Genomic DNA, 21,059 nt, shown 5'->3' with positions numbered 1-21,059 from the left:
GTGCACAGAGTAACTATCTAATAAAATCATAAATGTCCACTTGCTTGGTGGCTTGTTCTGAGTTTCTGTTTTTATTCCCTCTGCACAAATGTTTCCCTCAGCAGATGCTAATTCCTGAAGCTGGTACCATTTCTTGTACTGGAGCCCCAGCAGCCAGCTCAGTGCACACTGCAGGCATTCAGATGTTTGCCAAGGTACAGACAGTGATAAACACTGTTGCTCGTGGTTCTGCACTGATCTCAGGGTAACGGACAAAAAGGTGAGTTTGGGAGCAACTCTTCTTTCACCAGGGAGAAGAGAAGAGGTGCCTGTAGGTTACCGTAGCTTTCCTCTCAGTAGCCTAAACTCAGGGAGATTTAAATAGTACAAAAATTCCTGAAGGAACATTTTAACTAATTGTAGCTGTCTAGAGTTAGGACATGAGGCTCAATGAATGTTTACCTTCGGGGTTGTTAAAACAGCAGATGGCACTAGAATTTGTGCCATAAATCCTCAAATCACTCTTCCTCTTTTTGAAGATAAGAGGCAACTGGCAGCATAGAAACTAAAATGGATTTGGGAGTTTAAGATCTGGATTTGAGGAATGTATATTTACTAATCTCAGCATCAAATTAAAAAACTGTGAAAACACTACACACACCGCACAAAATTGTACACAACAGTGAGCCCTAAGAAACGGATAGTTATGCAGGTCATGTCAGCAGAAAGGGAACAATGCAGCCTCTCTTTGCATTGGGAGTAAACGCCACAAGGCCACTTCAGCAAAGCAGGTGAAGAGCTAAAGGATGTCCTTTCCCACCTGTCTCCATCCCTGCCACTCCTACCCCATATCCTCCCGGCACTCCAGCAAAACCCAATTCACGTAAGTCCTTCAAAATAAGGCCTCTGGGCCGTGCGGTGGCTCACTCCTGCAATCCCAGCACTTTGGGACGCTGAGGCGGTCAGATCACCCGAGGTTGGGAGTCGAGACCAGCCTGGCCAACATGGTGAAACCCCTGTCTCTACTAAAAATACAAAAATTAGCCGGGCGTGGTGGCGGCGCATGTCTGTCATCCTGGCTACTTGGGAGGTTGAGGCACGAGAATTGCTTGAACCTGCGAGGCTGACGTCAGACTGCGTCACTGCACTCCAGCCTGGGCGACAGGGCAAAAAAAACAAAAAACAAAACAAAACAAAACACAAAATAAGGCCCCCTTCAAATCTTAAATCCTCCAGAAGATTTTTATTTTTAAATCTAAAAGAATGAATTTTTGGAACAATTTTCAGTTACCGTCAGGCAGATGGGGGAGGTATTTGAAAGCAGAAGAGCCTGTACTGAAGGACCTATTAGTCTTCCCAGAATAGATGACTATCTACCTGTAGGGCCAGACCGACTTCTGAAATCACACTTTCACCTTAAAGCAGTTTTTCCTCAGCACCCAAGGGTTCCAATAAACTCTCTGAGACACTTTGTGGGTATAGATTTTAAATTACAAGCTTGATTTGATACCCTCAAATACAGTTCTTAAGGAAGATTAGTTACAAATAGTTGTCAGTACTTTCAAATGACAGAAAAAATTACATTTTAGTAAAACTGGATGAATGTTTCTTGTGCGAAATAACAATCGTTTCACCACCAGGTGGGGCTACTCCAGGTCATGCAGTACTTTGACTATTACATTTGTAAAAAGTGCCCTAATTTTTCTAGTTGCGATTTCATGCCTATTTTAAGTCAAAACATCGCTATGCTCCTGAGCTCACCTCACCCTCCCTGGGAAGGGGTGAGGACACCCATGGCTTCTCTGAGACACCCCTGGCTCCCTGATTGGTAAGGTACTGTCTCAGTGCTTTCCTCTTGGTGAGAAGGTCCCCGGGAGATCTCGGGTTTCAGAGGAAGTGGCTCTGGCTGCCGAAGGGCAAATATTACACCAGAGGTCACAGAGGACAGCGGCCTAAGAGGTGAACAGGAGGGAAGTTTTAACTTATTTTGACATAAAATTGGCAAAAATAAGCATCACCAAATTTCTGTAACTAGAAATTGAGGATAAAACAGAAGAGCTTTGTCTATGATGAGGATGTCCGTCACAGTAGAACTTGTGAACAGCTTTTATAGAACCACTTAATATAGTACCGTCAACATTTTACATATTTTACATACAATTTGAATACAAATTCTTAAAATTTATAATAGAACATTAAAATAATCTTCTAATAAAATCAGCCTTAAGTATAAGGAATCTAAACTTCATTATCTTGTACATTTCTAAATAAATAGCTTTGATCTATAACCCTTGAAAATATTACAGTTTATGGTGACATGATAGAGACAAGTCAAACAGTATTATAAGTGAAAATGAAACATCAATTTAAAATACAAGTGTAAAAACACGCTGAACTGAAATTATAGAAAATCAAAACACTAAGTACACAGTAATTAAATATCTAGCATTGGAATAACCAAATGCATGCGCAGTAATACACTTTCAACTTACATAAAAAGCCCTTTAAGATTCACATAATCTAAATAAACAAGCAGAAACACAAAGGGAGGTACTGTGCCAGCCAGTAACAACTAGAAAGGAAGTGCTCCCTTTTTCTTTCAAATGATCCTAACAGAAAACAGGAAATAATGATCACTTGCTAAAAAACTATAATTCATGTTTGGTTTGGTTTTTTTTTGTTTTTTGTTTTTTCTTAAATGCTGCCTGATAAAGTCAAAGCAAGGCTTCCTAAATGTTAGACCACTATACCTTAGATAAGGAAAGGCCACCTAACGGACAGATTTAAACAAAAATCAGACATCTGTCTATGGAAGGTATGATTGAATTTTCGCTTAATGACCCCACAGTAGGATCTAAATCAAGCCCACAACAAGAATGCACATTCACGCATCTGAACGCATGATCTGTTAGTACTGAATTCTATGTGGTGATTTCACTCACCAAAGTACTGGTTTATTTTACATATGACCAGGATTAAAACATCTACAGCAGGAACTGTATCTTACTTAAGTTTGCATTCTCGTTCTCAGAATCTCAGAACACAATAGGGGTAAGCGTTTGCCGAACTGAGTCCAGCATTCGTGATTTCAGGAAGCTTTGCATCCGTGACAGAACTGTTGACTGAGACTCAGGGGAGCTTTTCCTTTTGTCTCCAGGCCTGTGATGAATTTCTGGCTAATCAAGTTAATTGACACAGATCTGTCACAGTTTCTTGTTTCAGGGTCAAGAGGTCTCAAATTCATCTATTCCACAGTGAAGCCTTCTCCAAAGATCTGTGCCTGCACCTCATCAAGTGAAAAGAAGAAAGATCATCTTTGCGGTGCTGGGTATTTGCTTATGGTAACTGCCGGAAGCACATGCACACGCACGCACACACGCGAACACACACCCAATAGTTTCATAAGTGGAGAACAGATCAGAAATAATGTGCAAAGCCTAAATTACACAGCTCCCAAGGTTAACTAAAAAACAACACTGAAACCATAAGGTAACTCCTTTTGGTTACACACAAACTTATTGCGTGATGGCTGAAAGCAATTTCTATGGACCAACAAGTGTAAGCCAAAAGTGTTCTTTAACCATTAGCTTGAGAAGTAGCTAAAAAGAGTGTGGTTCCAAGACTACCCTGTTTGATTCTGCTCAGTGTAACTCACTGCATTAGGAGGCAGTGAGGAGGAGATGGGTATGTTCCTCAAAGATCATTCCTTCCATCCACAATGCTTAGATCGATATTTGCCTCACTGTGTGGGTTATTCTAACAGAGTTCCTCCGGATTGCCACTTGAAGTTGCTATTTCTGATGTCCTTGGTTCCTAACAGAGGGGAAAGGGGAATGTTATACAATTCCTGAAATAAAAACTGTTTAGAAAGTTTCACGCCTTTCATTCTCACTGCCAGCATGTCTGTCTCTGGAATGCTGCTAGGAGAGGTAGATCCAGTGCTTCAGTTCCGCCATTCCCTGCAGTAACTTAGTGTAATAGAAGTCCATGTTGTCTGCAAAGTCTGTACAAACAGGTGACTCCATGTCACCAAAAGTGCAGTATAATGCAGTTCCTCCAACACTAAGGAAAACCGTTGCTATGCACAGCAAGATCAGCAAAATACAGGAGCCACCTCCAACTTCATCTGGAAACATGAGAAAGAGTGAGGTTACATTGTCACCAAAATGGAAATCTTAGCATCTGCTGTCTTTTCATTAATTAAGGTAACTGGACATTTCTACTGTTGGTCCTCTATGGATAGGAAGTATTGACAGAAAACTCATGCTCCTAATGACTCTACAAAGACCTACCTGTTAATTACCAAGAAGATTCCAACTTGTGGAGCTTATACATGCTAAAATTAAAACGTGCTCATTTATACAATGGATAGAATCACTCCATGAGAAGAAGAAAAACAGCTGCTGTGCTCATAGCAAGGATTAATTAAATTTTGTTTGTTTTCTAGAGACAGGGTCTCACTTTGTCACCCTGGCTGAAGTGCAGCGGCAAAATCTTGGCTCACTGCAGCCTCGACACCGGGCTCAAGTAGTCCTCCTGCTTCAGCCTCCTGCGCAGCTAGGACGACAGGCCTGTGCCACCGTGCCTGGCTATTTTTTATTTTTTGGTAGAGATGGAGTCTCACCATGCTGCAGAGGCTGATCTTGAACTCCGGGCCTCAAGTAATCTTCGTGTCATGGCCTCTCCAAGTCCTGGGATTACAGGTGTGAGCCAGCATGCCCGCCCTAACAGCAGCATTTGACAGTACACATTACAGCCTTGCTGTTCGAATACCCTTGGAGTTCACACTATGGGACTACCTTAGAGCAAAGTCGACTTCACATTAAACAACAAAAATGTCTTTGGGTGGGATCTCTTTTGCAACTTTCTATATTGAAGAAAACGATTATTCTTTGGTTGAAAAAATCTTAATTATTCATAATTAAAAATTTTTAAAAAAAATTCAAAAAGACCAAAAAGTCTTCTGATGTGCAGCATGATTAAGGTGCAGGGATGCCTTTCTGGAAGGTAATTAGCAGTATCTATTAAAATTTAAAATTAATTTATCTTCCAGACTGGACAATTTTGAGAGTAAAAGACAGCGTTAAGGCCAGGCGCAGTGGCTCACGCCTGTCATCCCAGCACTTTGGGAGGCCGAGGTGGGCGGATCACGAGGTCAGGAGATCGAGACCATCCTGGTTTAACATGGTGAAACCCCGTCTCTACTAAAAACTAGCCGGGCGTGGTGGCAGGTGCCTGTAGTTCCAGCTACTCGGGAGGCTGAGGCAGGAGAATGGTGTGAACCCGGGAGGCGGAGCTTGCAGTGAGCCAAGATCGCGCCACTGCACTCCAGCCTGGGCGACAGAGCGAGACTCCGTCTCAAAAATAAAAAATAAAAAAAGACAGTGTTAACCGAATGCAATTCCAGGACAACAGGTGTAAACCAGGACAGCCTCAGGCCACCTGGGACACAGAGTTTCAACATATCCCAGCAAATCCACCTTTAAGAATTTGGCCACAGATGTGCACAACAAACATCATATATACAAAGCTTGTTCGCTGCCGCAGGGTTTGTTATAACAAAAGGTTGGGAGTAACTTAGTTGTTCTGGTTACAATGGAACAGTTAAACCATTATGAGACATTTATATAATGAAACAGGATGTAAGTATTTAATATGATGAAGTAAATTTAATATATTCTTTCATTGAAGGATGTCTAAGACTCATGATTTAATTTTTACTTTATTAAACTGTGATTTTTTCATAATTACCATATATTTTTACAAGAAACAAATTTTATAAAACCTAATGCATACCAAATAGACTTTATTTAGAACATTGTACAGTAATATATGAATATATTCTCCCTGTAAAAATGCAAACCCAAAAGCATCTTAGAGTCTAAGGGACTATCCATTTTTCTCCTGCCCAATCACATTCCCTTCCCATCCCAGAGGTAAACGCTGTTCAATTTGGTGTGTGTCCTTTCAGATCAAATATGTAGATTTCAGGACTTACATGAAAATAGGATTAAACAATCGTTTGCTCTGAAATTTACATTTTAAAATAGCTTTTTTTTTTTTTTTTTTTTTGAGACGGAGTCTCGCGCTGTGTCACCCAGGCTGGAGTGCAGTGGCGCGTTCTCGGCTCACTGCAAGCTCCGCCTCCCAGGTTCAGGCCATTCTCCTGCCTCAGCCTCCGAGGAGCTGGGACTACAGGCGCCCGCCACCACGCCCGGCTAGTTTTTTTGTATTTTTAGTAGAGACGGGGTTTCACCATGTTAGCCAGGATGGTCTCGATCTCCTGACCTCGTGATCCGCCCGCCTCGGCCTCCCAAAGTGCTGGGATTACAGGCTTGAGCCACCGCGCCCGGCCTGAAATTTACATTTTAAAATAGCTTTTTTTTTTTTTTTGAGACAGAGTCTTGCTCTTGTTGCCCAGGCTGGAGTGCAATGGTGTGATCTTGGCTTACTGCAACCTCTACCTCCTGGGTTCAAGCAATTCTCCTGCCTCAGCCTCCTGAGTAGCTGAGATTACAGTCACCTGCTATCATGCCCAGCTAATTTTTGTATTGGCCTACAGATGAGGTTTCACCATATTGGCCAGGCTGGTCTTGAACTCCTGAACTCAGGTGATCTGCCCGCCTTGGCTTCCCAAAGTGCTGGGATTACAGGTGTGAGCCACCATGCCCAGTCTAAAATAGTTTATACTATTTTATAATAGCATATAAAATAGCATATAGTTTATATCTATGTATGAAAATGTGTCTTTTATATAAATAAAGAAATAGGATCATACTAATCACGCTGTATTTGTTGTTTTTGGACAGTTCAGTCTTTTCGCCTCCTTTTCTTTTTTTTTTCAAAGATAGGGTTGTGCTCTGTCACCAGGCCACACTCACTGCAGCCTCAACCTCCCAGGCTCAAGCAATCCTCCCATCTCAGCCTCCCAAGTAGCTGGACCACAGGTGCACACACCACTACACCCTGCTAATTTCTGTATTTTTTGTAGAGATGGGGTCTTGCCATGTTGCCCACGCTGGTCTCCAACTCCTGGCCTCAAGTGATCCAGGAGGAAGACTTGGGAGGAGGCTCCCCCAAGTGCTGGGATTACAGGTGTGAGCCGCTGCCCCCAGCCTTACCTGCTTTTCTTAACATGATTCCTTCCCTCACTTTATCTATGTTAACAACCTAAAGTATTTTTCTTCATTATCATATGTTCAAATCCAAGCATTTAAATGTAGCTTAAATATGTAAAAACACATATGCTGTGTGTTTTATTTGTATGTCCTAGAACCGTTGGAGCTCCACGGTCCGACGTGAGTCACGGGTGGCTGTTGGGCACTTGACATGCAGCTGGTCCAAACTGAGTGGCAATAAACACAGACTTTGAATACTTATTGTGAAAAAAAGGATGTAAAATATCTCACTAGTAATTTTTTCTTTTTTTTTTTTTTTTTTTTTTTTGAGACGGAGTCTCGCTCTGTCACCCAGGCTGGAGTACAGTGGCCGGATCTCAGCTCACTGCAAGCTCTGTCTCCCGGGTTCACGCCATTCTCCTGCCTCAGCCTCCTGAGTAGCTGGGACTACAGGCGCCCGCCACCTCGCCCGGCTAGTTTTTTGTATTTTTAGTAGAGACGGGGTTTCACCGTGTTAGCCAGGATGGTCTCGATCTCCTGACCTCGTGATCCGCCCGTCTCGGCCTCCCAAAGTGCTGGGATTACAGGCTTGAGCCACCGCGCCCGGCCGTAATTTTTTCATATAGATCACATTTTGAAATGATATTTTTGATGTACTGGGTTAAATAAAATACATTCTTAAAATTCTGGCCAGGCGCAGTGACTCACACCTGTAATCCCAGCACTTTGGGAGGCCGAGGCAGGCAGATCACCTGAGGTCAGGAGTTCGAGACCAGCCTGGCCAACATGGTGAACCGCCCCCACCGCTGTCTCTACTAAAAGTACAAAAATTAGCTGGGTATGGTGGCGCATGCCTGTAATCCCAGCTACTTGGGAGGCTAAGGCACAAGAATCGCTTGAACCTGGGAGGCAGAGGTTGCAGTGAGCTGAGATCACAGCCTGGCAAGAGAGTGAGACACTGCCACCCCCAACCCCTCACCCCACAGAAAAGAAACTGCCCAACTGTTTTCCAAAGTGGGCGAATCATTTCATATTCCCACTAGCTGTCTATGAAAATTTGATTATTTCATATCCTCACCAACACTTGGTAGTGTCAGTCTGTGTGTGTTAAAATATAGGTAACATAAAATTTGCCATTTTAACCCGGGAGGCAGAAGTTGCAGCGAGATCGCACCACTGCACTCCAGCCTGGGTGACGGAGTGAGACTCCATCTCAAAAAAAAAAAAAAAAAGAAATTGGCCGGGCGCGGTGGCTCACGCCTGTAATCCCAGCACTTTGGGAGGCCGAGACGGGCGGATCACGAGGTCAGGAGATCGAGACCATCTTGACTAACATGGTGAAACCCCGTCTCTACTAAAAATACAAAAAACTAGCCGGGCGAGGTGGTGGCGCCTGTAGTCCCAGCTACTCGGGAGGCTGAGGCAGGAGAATGGCGTGAACCTGGGAGGCGGAGCTTGCAGTGAGCTGAGATCGCGCCACTGCACTCCAGCCTGGGCGACAGAGCGAGACTCCGTCTCAAAGAAAAAAAAAAAAAAGAAATCAAATGAAAAATAAAATTCACCTCACCTGTTTCTTTTCACTTTGACATGGCTACTACAAAATTGAAAATCATATATGTGCCTCACATTATATTTCCAGTGGATGCCTTGGTTTAGAGGAGGAAGAATCGGCCCTTTTAGGAAGATTCTGGCAGAAGGTGAGGTTCATGAAAACACTGTGTAAGTCACAGAGCTTAGGAACCAACCAACACAATCAACATTTACATTTCGTTTTATAATTCTCAAAATCAATTTATACATATTATCTGACACGCTTTTCAATAGGGACAGACAGGCAGATGTTATTCTCCTTATTTTAAAGATGATGGAACTGAGTCTCCTCCAAGTAAGTGACTCAGTTTAAGATGAGGTGGCTACAAAGTGAAATGCAGACTGTGAGTTCCAAATCCGGGTTCCTCCTATTAAGCAATGATTTGGTCAAATTAGTGCAAACGGAAGTGAGCACCTTATCTGGAGAAGACTGTGAGAGTTACAAGCAGGGTGCAGAAGTAAAATCAGGGGTTAGGACATTATTTCTAAGGCCCCCTAAGCAGCTTTATAATTGTAAAAATGCAGAAACTTCTACTGTTATCACTCACGTCACACCTAGAAAGCACACCTAAATACTTACACTGTTATTTTAACAACGCAGTTGTTTTATAAACATGAGAAGCCTACTGACAGGTTCTGGGTTACCTTTCCATTTACTCTTATTTACTTACACCTTAGATAAATATATCTGCAACCACAAAAGGCAGCACTGTTTGCTACAAAACTCACCACCTCATGTTAGACCAAGTCAGGGCCTTAAGTATAACAGGCCCAGGAGAAAAAGCCAAACAGCAGCAATGGTATTAAATTGTTGCTCTTGAGAGACACTCTTTTCTATCAATGAAGAGGAACTCACTGGAGATAATATTCATAAATATTTTCCACAACAAAGGAGGAGTAATTTAATTGTCCACTGAAAAGAAGACAAGCCAGGCATGGTGGCTCATGCCTGCAATCCCAGTACTTTGGGAGGCCAAGGTAGGTGGATCACTTGAAGCCAGGAGTTCGAGACTAGCCTGGCCACCATAGCAAAACCTCATCTTAATAAAAATACAAAAAACTAGCTGGGGCCGGGTGCAGTGGCTCACGCCTGTAATCCCCGCACTCTGGGAGGCTGAGGCAGGCAGATCATGAGGTTAGGAGTTTGAGACCAGCCTGACCAACACAGTGAAACCCCGTCTCTACTAAAAATATAAAAATTAGCTGGGCGTGGTGGCGTGCGCCTGTAAGCCCAGCTATTCAGGAGGCTGAGGCAGGAGAACTGCTTGAACCTGGGAGGTGGAGGCTGAGGTTGCAGTGATTTGCACCACTGTACTCCAGCCTGGGTGACAGAGCGACACTCCGTCTAAAAAAAAACCAAAAACACAAACACAAACAAAAACAAAAAACTAGCTGGGCATAGTGGTGCTCACCTGTAATCCCAGCTACTCAGGAGGCTAAGGCACTAGAATTGCTTGAACCTGGGAGGCAGAGGTTTCACTGAGCCAAGATTGTGCCACTGCACTCCAGCCTGGGTGACAGAGCGAGACTGTCTTAAAAAAAAGAAAGACAAACACAGCAGACTCACACAAAAAGTGCTAAAGAAGGAAACTGAAATAAGCTCTCAACATTGACTATCTATGGAACAGGAAGGACAGAGGTTGCATTCGCAACTTGCTCACTTATTTAAGCAAGTAAAGATTTAGAAATGATTTAAGATGATAGTTTGATTCTATATGTTTTTCCCTTAGAAGATAAAGCAACTAAATTGACATATTCTTTTATTTATTTATTTATATTTATTTTTTGAGATGGAGTCTCGCTCTGTTGCTTAGGCTGGAGTGCAGTGGCGTGATCTCGGCTCACTGTAACCTCTGTCTTCCGGGTTCAAGCGATTCTCCCGCTTCAGTCTCCCGAGCAGCTGGGATTACAGCCACGTACCCCCACACTCGCTGATTTTTCTATTTTTAGTGGAGACAGGGTTTTGTCATGTTGGTCAGGCTTGTCTCAAACTCCTGACTTCAAGTGATCTGCCCGCCGGAGCCTCCTAAAGTGCTGGGATTACAGCGGTGAGTCACCGTGCCCAGCGGACAGTCTTTTACAAACCCTGTTAGTAAACATCACATGCTACACGAACTCATTCTTTCAGCAAACACTGACCATCTATGATGCTAGCCACAGTGCCAAGCAGTTTACCTTGATCCAAGTTATCGTCTATTTCTTGGAATCTCACTCTTCGCTTAGATGGTTTGTGTTGCATTTGGGCAGGATGATCTCCTACAGTATCATTCCTCTTCTTTAATATTGAGACCAATCCTTCAGTAGGAACAACCTGTCAGAAATTATAAGAACCTATCATTGTTTTATTAAGGCGGGACATCTCTACATGTATCTATAAAAAGGCTAATTCAACAGATATTTGAATTTTTATTACAGGGGTATCCAATTCCTACAGAAAAAAGTATCAATCATCAAAGTCTAACAGAATAAAACTTTCACTTCTCTGCAGATGACTGAGAAACACAAAAGTCTAAAACCCTGGTTTCCTTTGTTAGCCCTTGAACTGATTCCAGGGACAGGCAGTGTGAAGTGTTCAGTCGACTGGGAATCAGAGCACCTTGCTTGGTAGCTTGACTTCCCTGTTACCGGTAAAATGATCACTCACTGTCCCCTCTTTGCTTCGTCATTAGCGCTGGGTTTTGCTTTATAATGGAAGCTTATAATCCTCCCCTGCTTTTTTCATTCAACAGCAATTTTAAACAAATGAACATATGGAACTTAAAATATATTTGGATACCAAGCTTTTAACATCAAAGTGTTGTCCTCAGTTTCTCTGAGAAACTGTGCATTTACTAAATAATGCTCTACTGCTCAAAATAGTTTAAGGACTTCTAGAATTTCTCTCAGAGCCAATTTACTAGGGACTTTTTTTTATTTTGGGACAGAGTCTTGCTCTGTTGCCCAGCTGGAGTGCAGTGGCGCGATCTCGGCTCACTGCAACCTCCACCTCCCGAGTTCACGCCATTCTCCTGCCTCAGCCTCAGTCCCTCAGCTGGGACTACAAGCGCCGCCAGCAAGCCCGGCTATTTTTTTTGTATTTTTAGTAGAGATGGGGTTTCACCAAGTTAGCCAGGATGGTCTTGATCTCCTGACCTCGTGATCCGCCCGCGTTGGCCTCCCAAAGTGCTGGGATTACAGGCATGAGCCACTGCACTCGGCCTGGGACATAATTACTTTCTAGTATGCAGAGGTTGGCAAACTATGGCCCGCAGGCCAAAGGCCTGTGCTGCCTAATTTTGTGAATTTTTTTTTTTTTTTTTTTTTTGAGACGGGGTCTTGCTCTGTCACCCAGGCTGGAGTGCAGTGGCCGGATCTCAGCTCACTGCAAGCTCCACCTCCCGGGTTCACGCCATTCTCCTGCCTCAGCCTCCCGAGTAGCTGGGACTACAGGTGCCCACCACCTTGCCCGGCTAGTTTTTTGTATTTTTTAGTAGAGACGGGGTTTCATCGGGTTTGCCAGGATGGTCTCGATCTCCTGACCTTGTGATCCGCCCGTCTCAGCCTCCCAAAGTGCTGGGATTACAGGCTTGAGCCACCGCGCCCGGCCTGTGAATATAATTTAATTGGAACACAGCCAAGCCGATTCATTTAAATATTGTACATGGCTGCTTTTGGGTTACAATGGCACTGTGTGGTTCTAAGAGATCATAAAGCCTAAAATATTAATAATTTGGCCTTTTCTAGAAAAAGTCTGCTGTCTAATATCTCTTCAGACACCCACTCCTACCCCTTTATATGCTGCCTTCTAGCTTTCACTTGGGCTGCTTCTCTCCTGCCTATGTTCCACCCCCTACTTAGAAATAAAACCAAAAACCCTCGCCATTTAGAAGCTAAAAGACTCCGAGGTGCAGGGAGAAGGAACAGGATCAGGTGGAAGAGCCAGGCTGGGAAGCAGGAGGCCTTACCAAAGGCCCCTGAACAGCAGGGCCAGTCACAGAAGTTAACTTGTTAGTTGCCTGATTGCTACAAGCTGTAGGTGATGACACAGGCAGGCATCGTGGGCCTAACCCTGAAGATGTCAGTGACTTGCTGGCATCAGGTAACTCTAAGCTGAGGACTGCCTGCAATGTCATTTATCTCATCAATAGCATAAAACACTAAGTATGACTTGCAGGTCCAGCCAGCAATCTTTGATAATGCGCTATGCATAAATATTACAGATTCGATTAGTTCTTTTTATATCTTAGGGCTTTTAGGGCCAAATAGCTCAAGATGGTCTTTGACTACGCTTCCGTGAATGTGGGTCTATAGAAACCATTATCTCAAAAAAAAAAAAAATCAATAAGCCAACAATACATTTTTTTCTTTTTATAGGAAATATATATTTCAGAAGTCCGTGTTCTGAGAAAACAAAAGTACTTTAGCAGCCTTGAAATGGTAAGTACAAATACGTAAAGAAAGCAACATCACCATTAAAGAACTCCTTCAAACAACAAAGAAAATAGGTTTTACAAGCACCTTGCTGAAACTGAGAGGGAAACAGTCTTAATAAGTTTGTAAAGAGCAAAAGATGGAAAATGAAAATTAATTTTCATGAATATATTACTACTACGGCTGTATCACTGATATTCTTTTAATTTTTAGTACATGTAAACAAAGGAGAGGATCTTGAATCTGGCTTTTCTAAAATGTTTTCAAAAATTTTAAAAGAGGGGAGGAAGTTTATTGATTCCTTCACTATCTATTTTCTCCATAAAATACTGTCATATACTTACCAATGGTGAATTCACCTGCCATGGGGATTTTCAAGGTGCTGTTTTAACTACTTAGAAAAAACAATCCTATTAAGAATAGCTTTAAAGATGAGCCCCAGAGTTGTGTTACTGTTAATTGTATATCTTTATGATATAAATTCTGCATCTATAAATTCAAGAAACGGATACAAGCCATAAATTAAAAGGCACTGCAAATATGAACACACATGTTAACGGAGGAAGAGAAGCTCCTGAAATCATCTGGGAAGGCACAGAATGTGCCAACTGAACCTAGAGCTGGTCCTCGTGCAGCGGCTGTGAGGTCCCCACCTCAGCTCCTGCTCAGCCTCATCCAGGGTGGTGTTTGGCTCTGAAGTCACTCTGCTAAGGGATACATGCCTTGTCAGGTGGTCCCACCTTATTTACTATGGGTGGCAACGAACTCTGGCAACCTTTTCCAAACTCTTTCCAAAGATGGGAGAAACAGAGTAAGAGAAATTACAATTGTGTGGGATGGGCTAACATTTTGACACCCCCTCCCTCACAATACCTTAATTCTTGCTAAAAATCAAACCACGCCTTTTTTTTCTGCCACCAAAACCCTTTTGTTTCAGCAGGGCCTGCCCCAGAGTCTGAAGTGAAGCAGTCTGCTCTTTTCCATTATTTCCTTTCGGGCTTGCTCAGTGATCTTCTCTAGGTCTTTCTGTTGTGACTGTCTTCTGGTTCTACAGCCTACAGATGGAGAACAAGGGATGGTGGGCCAAGCTTAGGCGTAAGAGATGCAGGCCAAGGAGGAACTCTTAGGTGGGAGTGGCAGACAGCACCTAGCCTTTCTATTTTTGCAAGAGTTTTGGGTACATTCAGGCTTACCTGTAACAGAAGTTTTTCTTACCACATCAGGGCAGTCCAACTAAAATATCTTAAGAAACAAGTTTGGTGGGGTTTGCCTTAGTTTCATGCTTGAAGGGCAAGTAAGACAAAACAAAGTCACGGGCTTGGTTCGGGGCCTCACTCAAAAGACTGGCAAGTGTTTCTAAAACAGATCGGGCTGCCGACTTAGGGCAGAGAGCAGTGTGTTCCCTCCAAACCATTATTTTGTTTTGTTTTTGTCTGTTTTTTTTGAGAGAGGGTCACACTCTGTTTCCCAGGCTGGAGCACAGTGGCATGCTGACAGCTTGCTGTAGCCTCAACCTCCTAGGCTCAAGCAATCCTCCCACCTTAGCCTCCTGTAGGTGGGATGACAGTCACACGCCACCATGCCTGGCTAATTTTTTGGGCATTCTTTTGTGGAGACAGGGTTTTGCTATGTTGCCCAGGCTGGTCTCGGACTCCTGGGCTCAAGCAATCCAAAGTGCCTGGCCTCCCAAAGTGCCAGGATTACAGGTATGTGCCACTGTGCCTGGCCCCAAACTATTCTTAAAAATATTTCCTTTTTTTTTTTTTTTTTTTTAACTATAGTGTCAGTATTAAAAGGTGAAGAATTTTTAAATCTCAAAAAATAAAGCCTTAAAACTAAATTTAGTTTCCCACTTCAATTGCCAAATTGTTACCCAAACAAATATGCCAAGCCCTTCTATTGAGACCAAAAAGAATGTCTGAGCTATAATTAATGTAATTGCTACTGGTGGAGCTCTATGAATAAATACAGAATTAAAAAAAATTCCATCTGGCCAGGCTTCTGTATTTGCAAATAAATAGTTCTTCCCACACTTCCCCTCAGATATCAGTGACCATCTTAAATAGCATTTTCAGAATGAACTAGTTGTGAAAATAAAATTATTCTGCAACTCTTCTGGAATAGTAAATCCTGATGTGACAAGGAAAACATTCAGGGACACACTGCTGTTGGAAGTGCCTCCTCACTAAATTAAAGAAGAAAATAGATACCAAGTCACATTCTTTTAATGATACAGGTTTTACTCCATTCAGAAGCTCTAGGCTGGTCAGTTCTGAACAAGAACACACAGTTGGCTTCCAACTGATTTGAGAATTAACATTCATAAATCATACTATTAGAGTATATCATAAATACCTTAAATGCCAGCAATTTCACTATAGTGGCACATGTCAAATTTACCACTATTCCTAACGACAGAAACAAGTGATATTCTCTGCCTGCTTCTTCAGTGTTGGGTTCCATAATAACAACTGTAATTTAGTAAATGTGTACATTTTATGTAAAGACATTCACATCATACATCATATTTAATTTTCACACTCTCTTTTAGAAGCCTTAGCCCCACTTTGCAGATGAAGAAGCCAAGCTTCAAGAGCCTGAGTAACTTGCTTAAGCTCGCAGTGCCTGAAGCTGGTAGAGTTTGAAAACAAACTCAATACCAAACCTCTTGCCAGTTCCTTAATGTGAAATATCTTATTTTCTATGACTATTAACATGTTGCTTTATGCCATATGCTATACTATATATTATAATTAAAACGAGATTAATAGAACTTTCAAATAAGACTCAAGCAAAAATTCTTGTCTTACACATCACCTCATTTATGAGATACTTAAACTAATGGCCAAATTTGTCCATCTAGAGACATAAGGGGAGAGGAGATTAGATGAAAGATCTTTGTGTCATTTGATTACTCTGGAAGTAGACTAATGTCATGGCTCCTTCTATGGCCAATTGATAAAAACACGTCACAGTTGGGCCAGGGAGTGCCAGCTGTGAGCGCAGCCATTTTCCAGAAAGAACGCGGCGGTCACCTCAGACCCACAGCACTGCTTCTTACAACACTGCAATACGGGGAGAAGGCAAACAAGGGAAAAAACGGACTATAATGAAGTACATCAATGTCGAATCTTTAAAAGATTCACTTAAAAAGGAAAAAGGCTTTAAAAAATAACAGGAGTTTTATCATGTGTCTAAGTTTCTAGGTTAGGCATTACCTCATGTTTTTGTAATTTGTTTTGCTTGCTTAAAGGGACAATTTAATAAGTTCAAAATAGAAAAAGAAAAGAGAATGTCAAGATATGATCCCATTTTTAAGTCCCAGAAAATTGTTTAAATAGCTGCCAGTTCAGTTACTTTAAATCCCCTCACCTTGTTGAAATTCTTTAATAGTTCTTCCAGTATCCAAAACTATATTTTTGTTTTTATGTTAATTTATTATGTGTCTCTCCCTCTAGAAAGTAAGCTTTATGAGAGCAGGGACTTGATCTGTGTTCAGCGCTGTCTTCCTAGTTTCTATAATAAAGTAGGTGCTCACTAAATATGCCAAAGAAGAAAAAATATACGGATAAGCAATTTACACATAGATAGCACCTAGGAAATACTTAAACATAATGTAGCTTTTTCATTGAAAATAATCAAAACCAAATCTATTATTAAAGGATATTTATTTTTATAAGTGAACTAAGAAAAAAAAAGCCTTACTGTGTATAGTGGCTGTTATTTACAACAGTCTGTATTAGCTTTGCAGAGAATATAAAGATATACTTAACAGAATCCCTATCTTTAAGGAGTTTGCAGTTTGGTGTAGAAGACAGCAATGTGTGCATCTTACGATAACAGAGGGAGATTACAGTTAGGCCGGACTTTGGGAAGACTGATGTTCCAGCCTCGCCCTCATTTGAAGTTCTGAGGAATTGTTTGAAAGAAACAAACTTCTGGACTCCAGTGATCAGGGAATCATGGCATCAGCTAGCACTTACTGAGTACTGGCCATGAGTTAGGCACTGCTTGGTACTCTCCATGCTAAAAAGCCATGACCTAGATGTTGAGGGCTGGGAAGAAAAGGTTATGTGGAAAGAAGGTTGCTTGCCTCAGGGTGGAGCTGACATACGCAGGAGGGAAAAGAGCAAAGGTGACAACGTGCAGGGTGTAGCTGGGAGGTGGTGAGGCGGCCAGTCTGACTACAGCACCGTCTGAGACCCCAGGACAGAAGATGATGTTGGAGAGGCAGGTGGGCCGGATGACAGGAGTCCTGAATGTCGAGTAGTACAGCCTTTATCCTGCAGCTAAAGAGAGCTGTGGGAAAGGAATGATGGTGTAGAAAGGGTTTCACAGCAGGAGGGGTTTAAACTCACAGTCTGGGTGTTCGATCAAAAACCCTCAGCTGAGGTTGGTTTTAATCCGTAGAGTTTAAAAAAGCTGAATGCTTCTGGAAAAGGCGTGGAAACCTTCTTCCTATCACTACAGCTAAGTCATTTCATTGACTCTAATACCTGACTGGCCCCTTGGGTACCAGTTTGAGACCCCAAGTTTATAGAGGGCTAACGTAAGAGCCATTTGGAGGGGAGAAGATGAAACAAGGAACAGGGAAACTTATTAAGTAACTACTGCAAAAATCCAGGAAGAGGCCGTACAAATATAATTAAAAGAGTGATTAAAATGGAAAAGAAAGAGCTTTGTGCAAGAGACACGGCAATCAAGAGAAGCGTTAATTAATTAGAAAATGTAGAGGTCATGATAAAAACAAAAGGCAAGGACGAGACCATTTGGAAAACAGGTAATTCGTGGGTTTTCCTTTGGGGGCTCTTTAGATATCTACATAAATTCTGGGCCAACCATTGTTCCTAAAACCTCTTACATTATTGGAAGACTGCATTTCTTCTGTTGTAAGGAGGCTGGACTTCCCCTGCTCCTCTCAAAAGAGCCATTCTGGGCAGAACAACCATGACTGCTGTTTCTAAGACCCCCTTTTGTTCTGGATCCATAGAGCAGCCACCAATGTGATTTCATAAACAACTACTGCTTAGTGCTAGCCTCCCATCTTCACTTGGCAAGAGAATCCCACAGCAGCTAGTCGTAAAGAAACTTCCCTGATCCCAGTGATCTAGCCAAGAAGTAACTACCTCCCTTAATAGGCAACGGGGAAGAAAACTCACAGCTTCGATTAGACAGCTTCTCTAAAGGCAAACCCAGGAGCCATCTGGGTTGTCATTTTTCTCCCCACTAGACAGTGTAACCTTATGTCCTCCCCTGTGTTTTGCTTTGTGTGATACAAGCAGGTCTGAAAACATTTAAGTGAATGTTGCTAATCTAGACAGAGGAAAAGGAACATGAGTTGCTCTCTCCCAGGGTAAAAGCTTTCTAAAGACCCAAGCAGTAACACAGGGCCTCTTCCTCAGATTTTAAAAATAATGAAATTATTTCTAAAAACAAAAATCACTGGAATCTGAAACACTTAATATGGTTTTCTGAACATATGACATCTCTGCAAGCAGATTATAAATGTAGATGTTAATGAAGAAAAAGGAATGGTTAATCTCCACACGGCATATTATGTTGCTAAAATCTGCTCACAAGGGGACCTCTGAATTACATACTAAGATTATTTTCAATGTTCAAAAATAGGTTAACTTTAATTATGTTCAAAAATAGGTTTCATTATGTTCAAAAATAGCTTAACTTTAATTTCAACCTCATTTGTTCAGAAAACAGCTACCTCATCTCTACGCGTCTAACAGTCTACAGAGGCTGAGTGCGCCCGGTGGGTCATCCCGCCACTTTGAGTTCGTATGGCACATTTCGTTCAAGTTTTGATGCTAGGAGCTCCCTCTGAGTCTCAGGCTACAGGAGGAACAGCTGAAGAGTTTGAAGAGAAGGTAATGCCACTCTTTCAGGTTCCAGAACTAAGCAAACACATGATTTATTTGCAGGATCAGGCTCCAGAGTAGAGGGGTTTGGGTTCTGACATTAAAACCACCATGTTGGTGTATTATGGGTATTACAATGCAATTTCATCCCTTGCCAAAAACTGTGGGATAATCAAATGCAGCAAAAAGACAACACACTTGGTGCCAGATGACTGTTAGGTTGCAGGCTTCATCTGCATAAAAATCCTTACCTGTATTTTAGTCACGGCATCTGTAATGCGGCCCTCACAGAGAAGTCACTCAATAAAAATTACTGAACGAGAATAAACAAGTAAATCTTTCCAATGTGTTGTCTGACACTGCACATGTGATACTTTTTTTTCTTAAAAATCTATGAAAGGAGGATAAAATTTTTGATGCCTTTTAAAAACAGTATACGGTATAAACTATACTTTTGATGACAATGTGTCATGCTATTTTTTATGTAAGAAAGAATAGCAATACTTCAGATATTAAGCTATCACTTTACATAGCAAATTACTGGGTTTGAAAAAGCTTTCCAAACCTAGACAAGTTCCCTTTATACATGTCACTATATAAATAGCATAGACATTTTCGTTCTCTATAAATTATTTCATTTGATGTGATGAATCCAGTTGTTCAAAGCAACACAGCAAAACAAGTGCTTGCACTGGGCTGGCAATGATGATCAAAACCAAGGTCCACCGGAGCCAAGGCTGGGCAATGCAAAAGTGGCAAGAAAATGAAAGCAGAAAGACAAGAGAAAAGGGGAAAGCTGGCAAAGAAAGAACAAACCAGCATGTTCTACCACAAACACAATGGTAGAAAGAGGGAAGTAAGAGAACCTGAGGCGGGAGAGGTCACAGGGAGATCCGGGAAAGCGAACAGAGAAGGACCACCTAGGACCACCTGCACAGCAGCGTGGGGGGTGGAGGGGACAGGCTCATTGTCTCGGGGTTCCTAAGTGCATGAAAAATGCTGTTCAAAATTACTTGGTTATTAAGAGATCATGTTTCTATATCCTCTAATCACAAAAGGAAGAAAGCATAAAAAAATTTTCAAAAACAATTCCAGTAAAATTAGCCACCTGTGACAGCAGAGAGCCCCCAAAAGGCCAAGAACATCATCTGATTTTTCATTGTATCCTCAGCACCAAACACAGGGAAGACTCTTAATAAAATTTTACTGAAAGCACAAACAGAAAAAGTGTTTGAAGGCCAGGGGTGGTAGCTGACGCCTGTAATCCCAGCACTTTGGGAGGCCGAGGCAGGGGGATTACTGGAGGCCAGGAGTTGAAAACCAACCTGGCCAACATGGTGAAACCCCGTCTCTACTAAAAATACAAAAATTAGCGGGGCGTGGTGGTGCGTGCCTGTAGTCCCAGCTACTCGACAGACTGAGGCACGAGAATTGCTTGAACCTGGGAGATGGAGGTTGTTGCAGTGAGCTGAGATCATGCTGCTGCACTCCAGCCTGGGCGAGAGAGTGAGACTTTGTATCAAAAAAAAAAAAAAAAAAGTTTGAATTAAAATGTTGTATGTTCAAAACTAAAATTAAAAGAAAATTTTAAAATAAAAATCCAAAGTTTTCACTTATAAGCAAACCCACAATTGCCTGGATATTTTACTTACTCCAAAACCTCATTCTTAAGGAATTAGGCAGACTTTGTTAAACTATGCTTCTCAGAATAGAGAGGGTAGTAAGTATTCGGAAAGCAAATGTTTAACAATCTGCTTAGCATTGTCATAGGAAAGTAAATTAGCTTTGTAAGTCATGCATATGTAGCTTTTGGGGTTCTTAAAATAGCTTAACTTAATAGATCAATATAATCTTAGGAAAGGAGACCATTATGTATTAACTTAATAGAAAATACAACGTTAAACACATATAATTTCCACTGTTAGCTGTTATCCAGTAGAAGTGACATTGTGTTTTGAGTCTGAGGAGGGAATATTCCATTTAGTTGTAATATACAACATTAATTTAACAATCTGCCACCTTAAAATATTTTTTCCCCAATATAAACAATTCTTTTATTTCTTAGAAATAGGATGACTCAGTTGAGTACAAT

General features: G+C 41.8%; 1 protein-coding gene across 2 annotated transcripts in view; it reads right to left on the bottom strand.

Moving 5' to 3' along the window:
- Positions 1-1,207: 1,207 nt before the first annotated feature.
- Positions 1,208-21,059, bottom strand: part of LOC116268617 (consortin) — a 32,213-nt gene continuing 12,361 nt past the window's right edge. Inside the window, exons 4-5 of one of the 2 annotated variants that reach the window (XM_031660161.1) lie at positions 10,863-10,998; positions 1,208-4,105 (exon numbers count right to left, since the gene is read on the bottom strand). In XM_031660161.1, coding sequence (XP_031516021.1) covers positions 3,900-4,105; positions 10,863-10,998 — 342 coding nt within the window. In that variant the 3' untranslated portion in view covers positions 1,208-3,899. Of the gene's footprint in view, positions 4,106-8,646; positions 9,056-10,862; positions 10,999-21,059 lie in introns of those variants that run through there. The other variant, XM_031660166.1, reaches the window with a different exon arrangement.

The sequence above is a fragment of the Papio anubis genome, chromosome 1 (genome assembly GCF_008728515.1).
Source record: "Papio anubis isolate 15944 chromosome 1, Panubis1.0, whole genome shotgun sequence".
NCBI lineage: Eukaryota > Metazoa > Chordata > Mammalia > Primates > Cercopithecidae > Papio > Papio anubis.
Note: the sequence above shows the minus strand (reverse complement) of the source record. Positions and strands in the feature narration are given on the sequence as shown.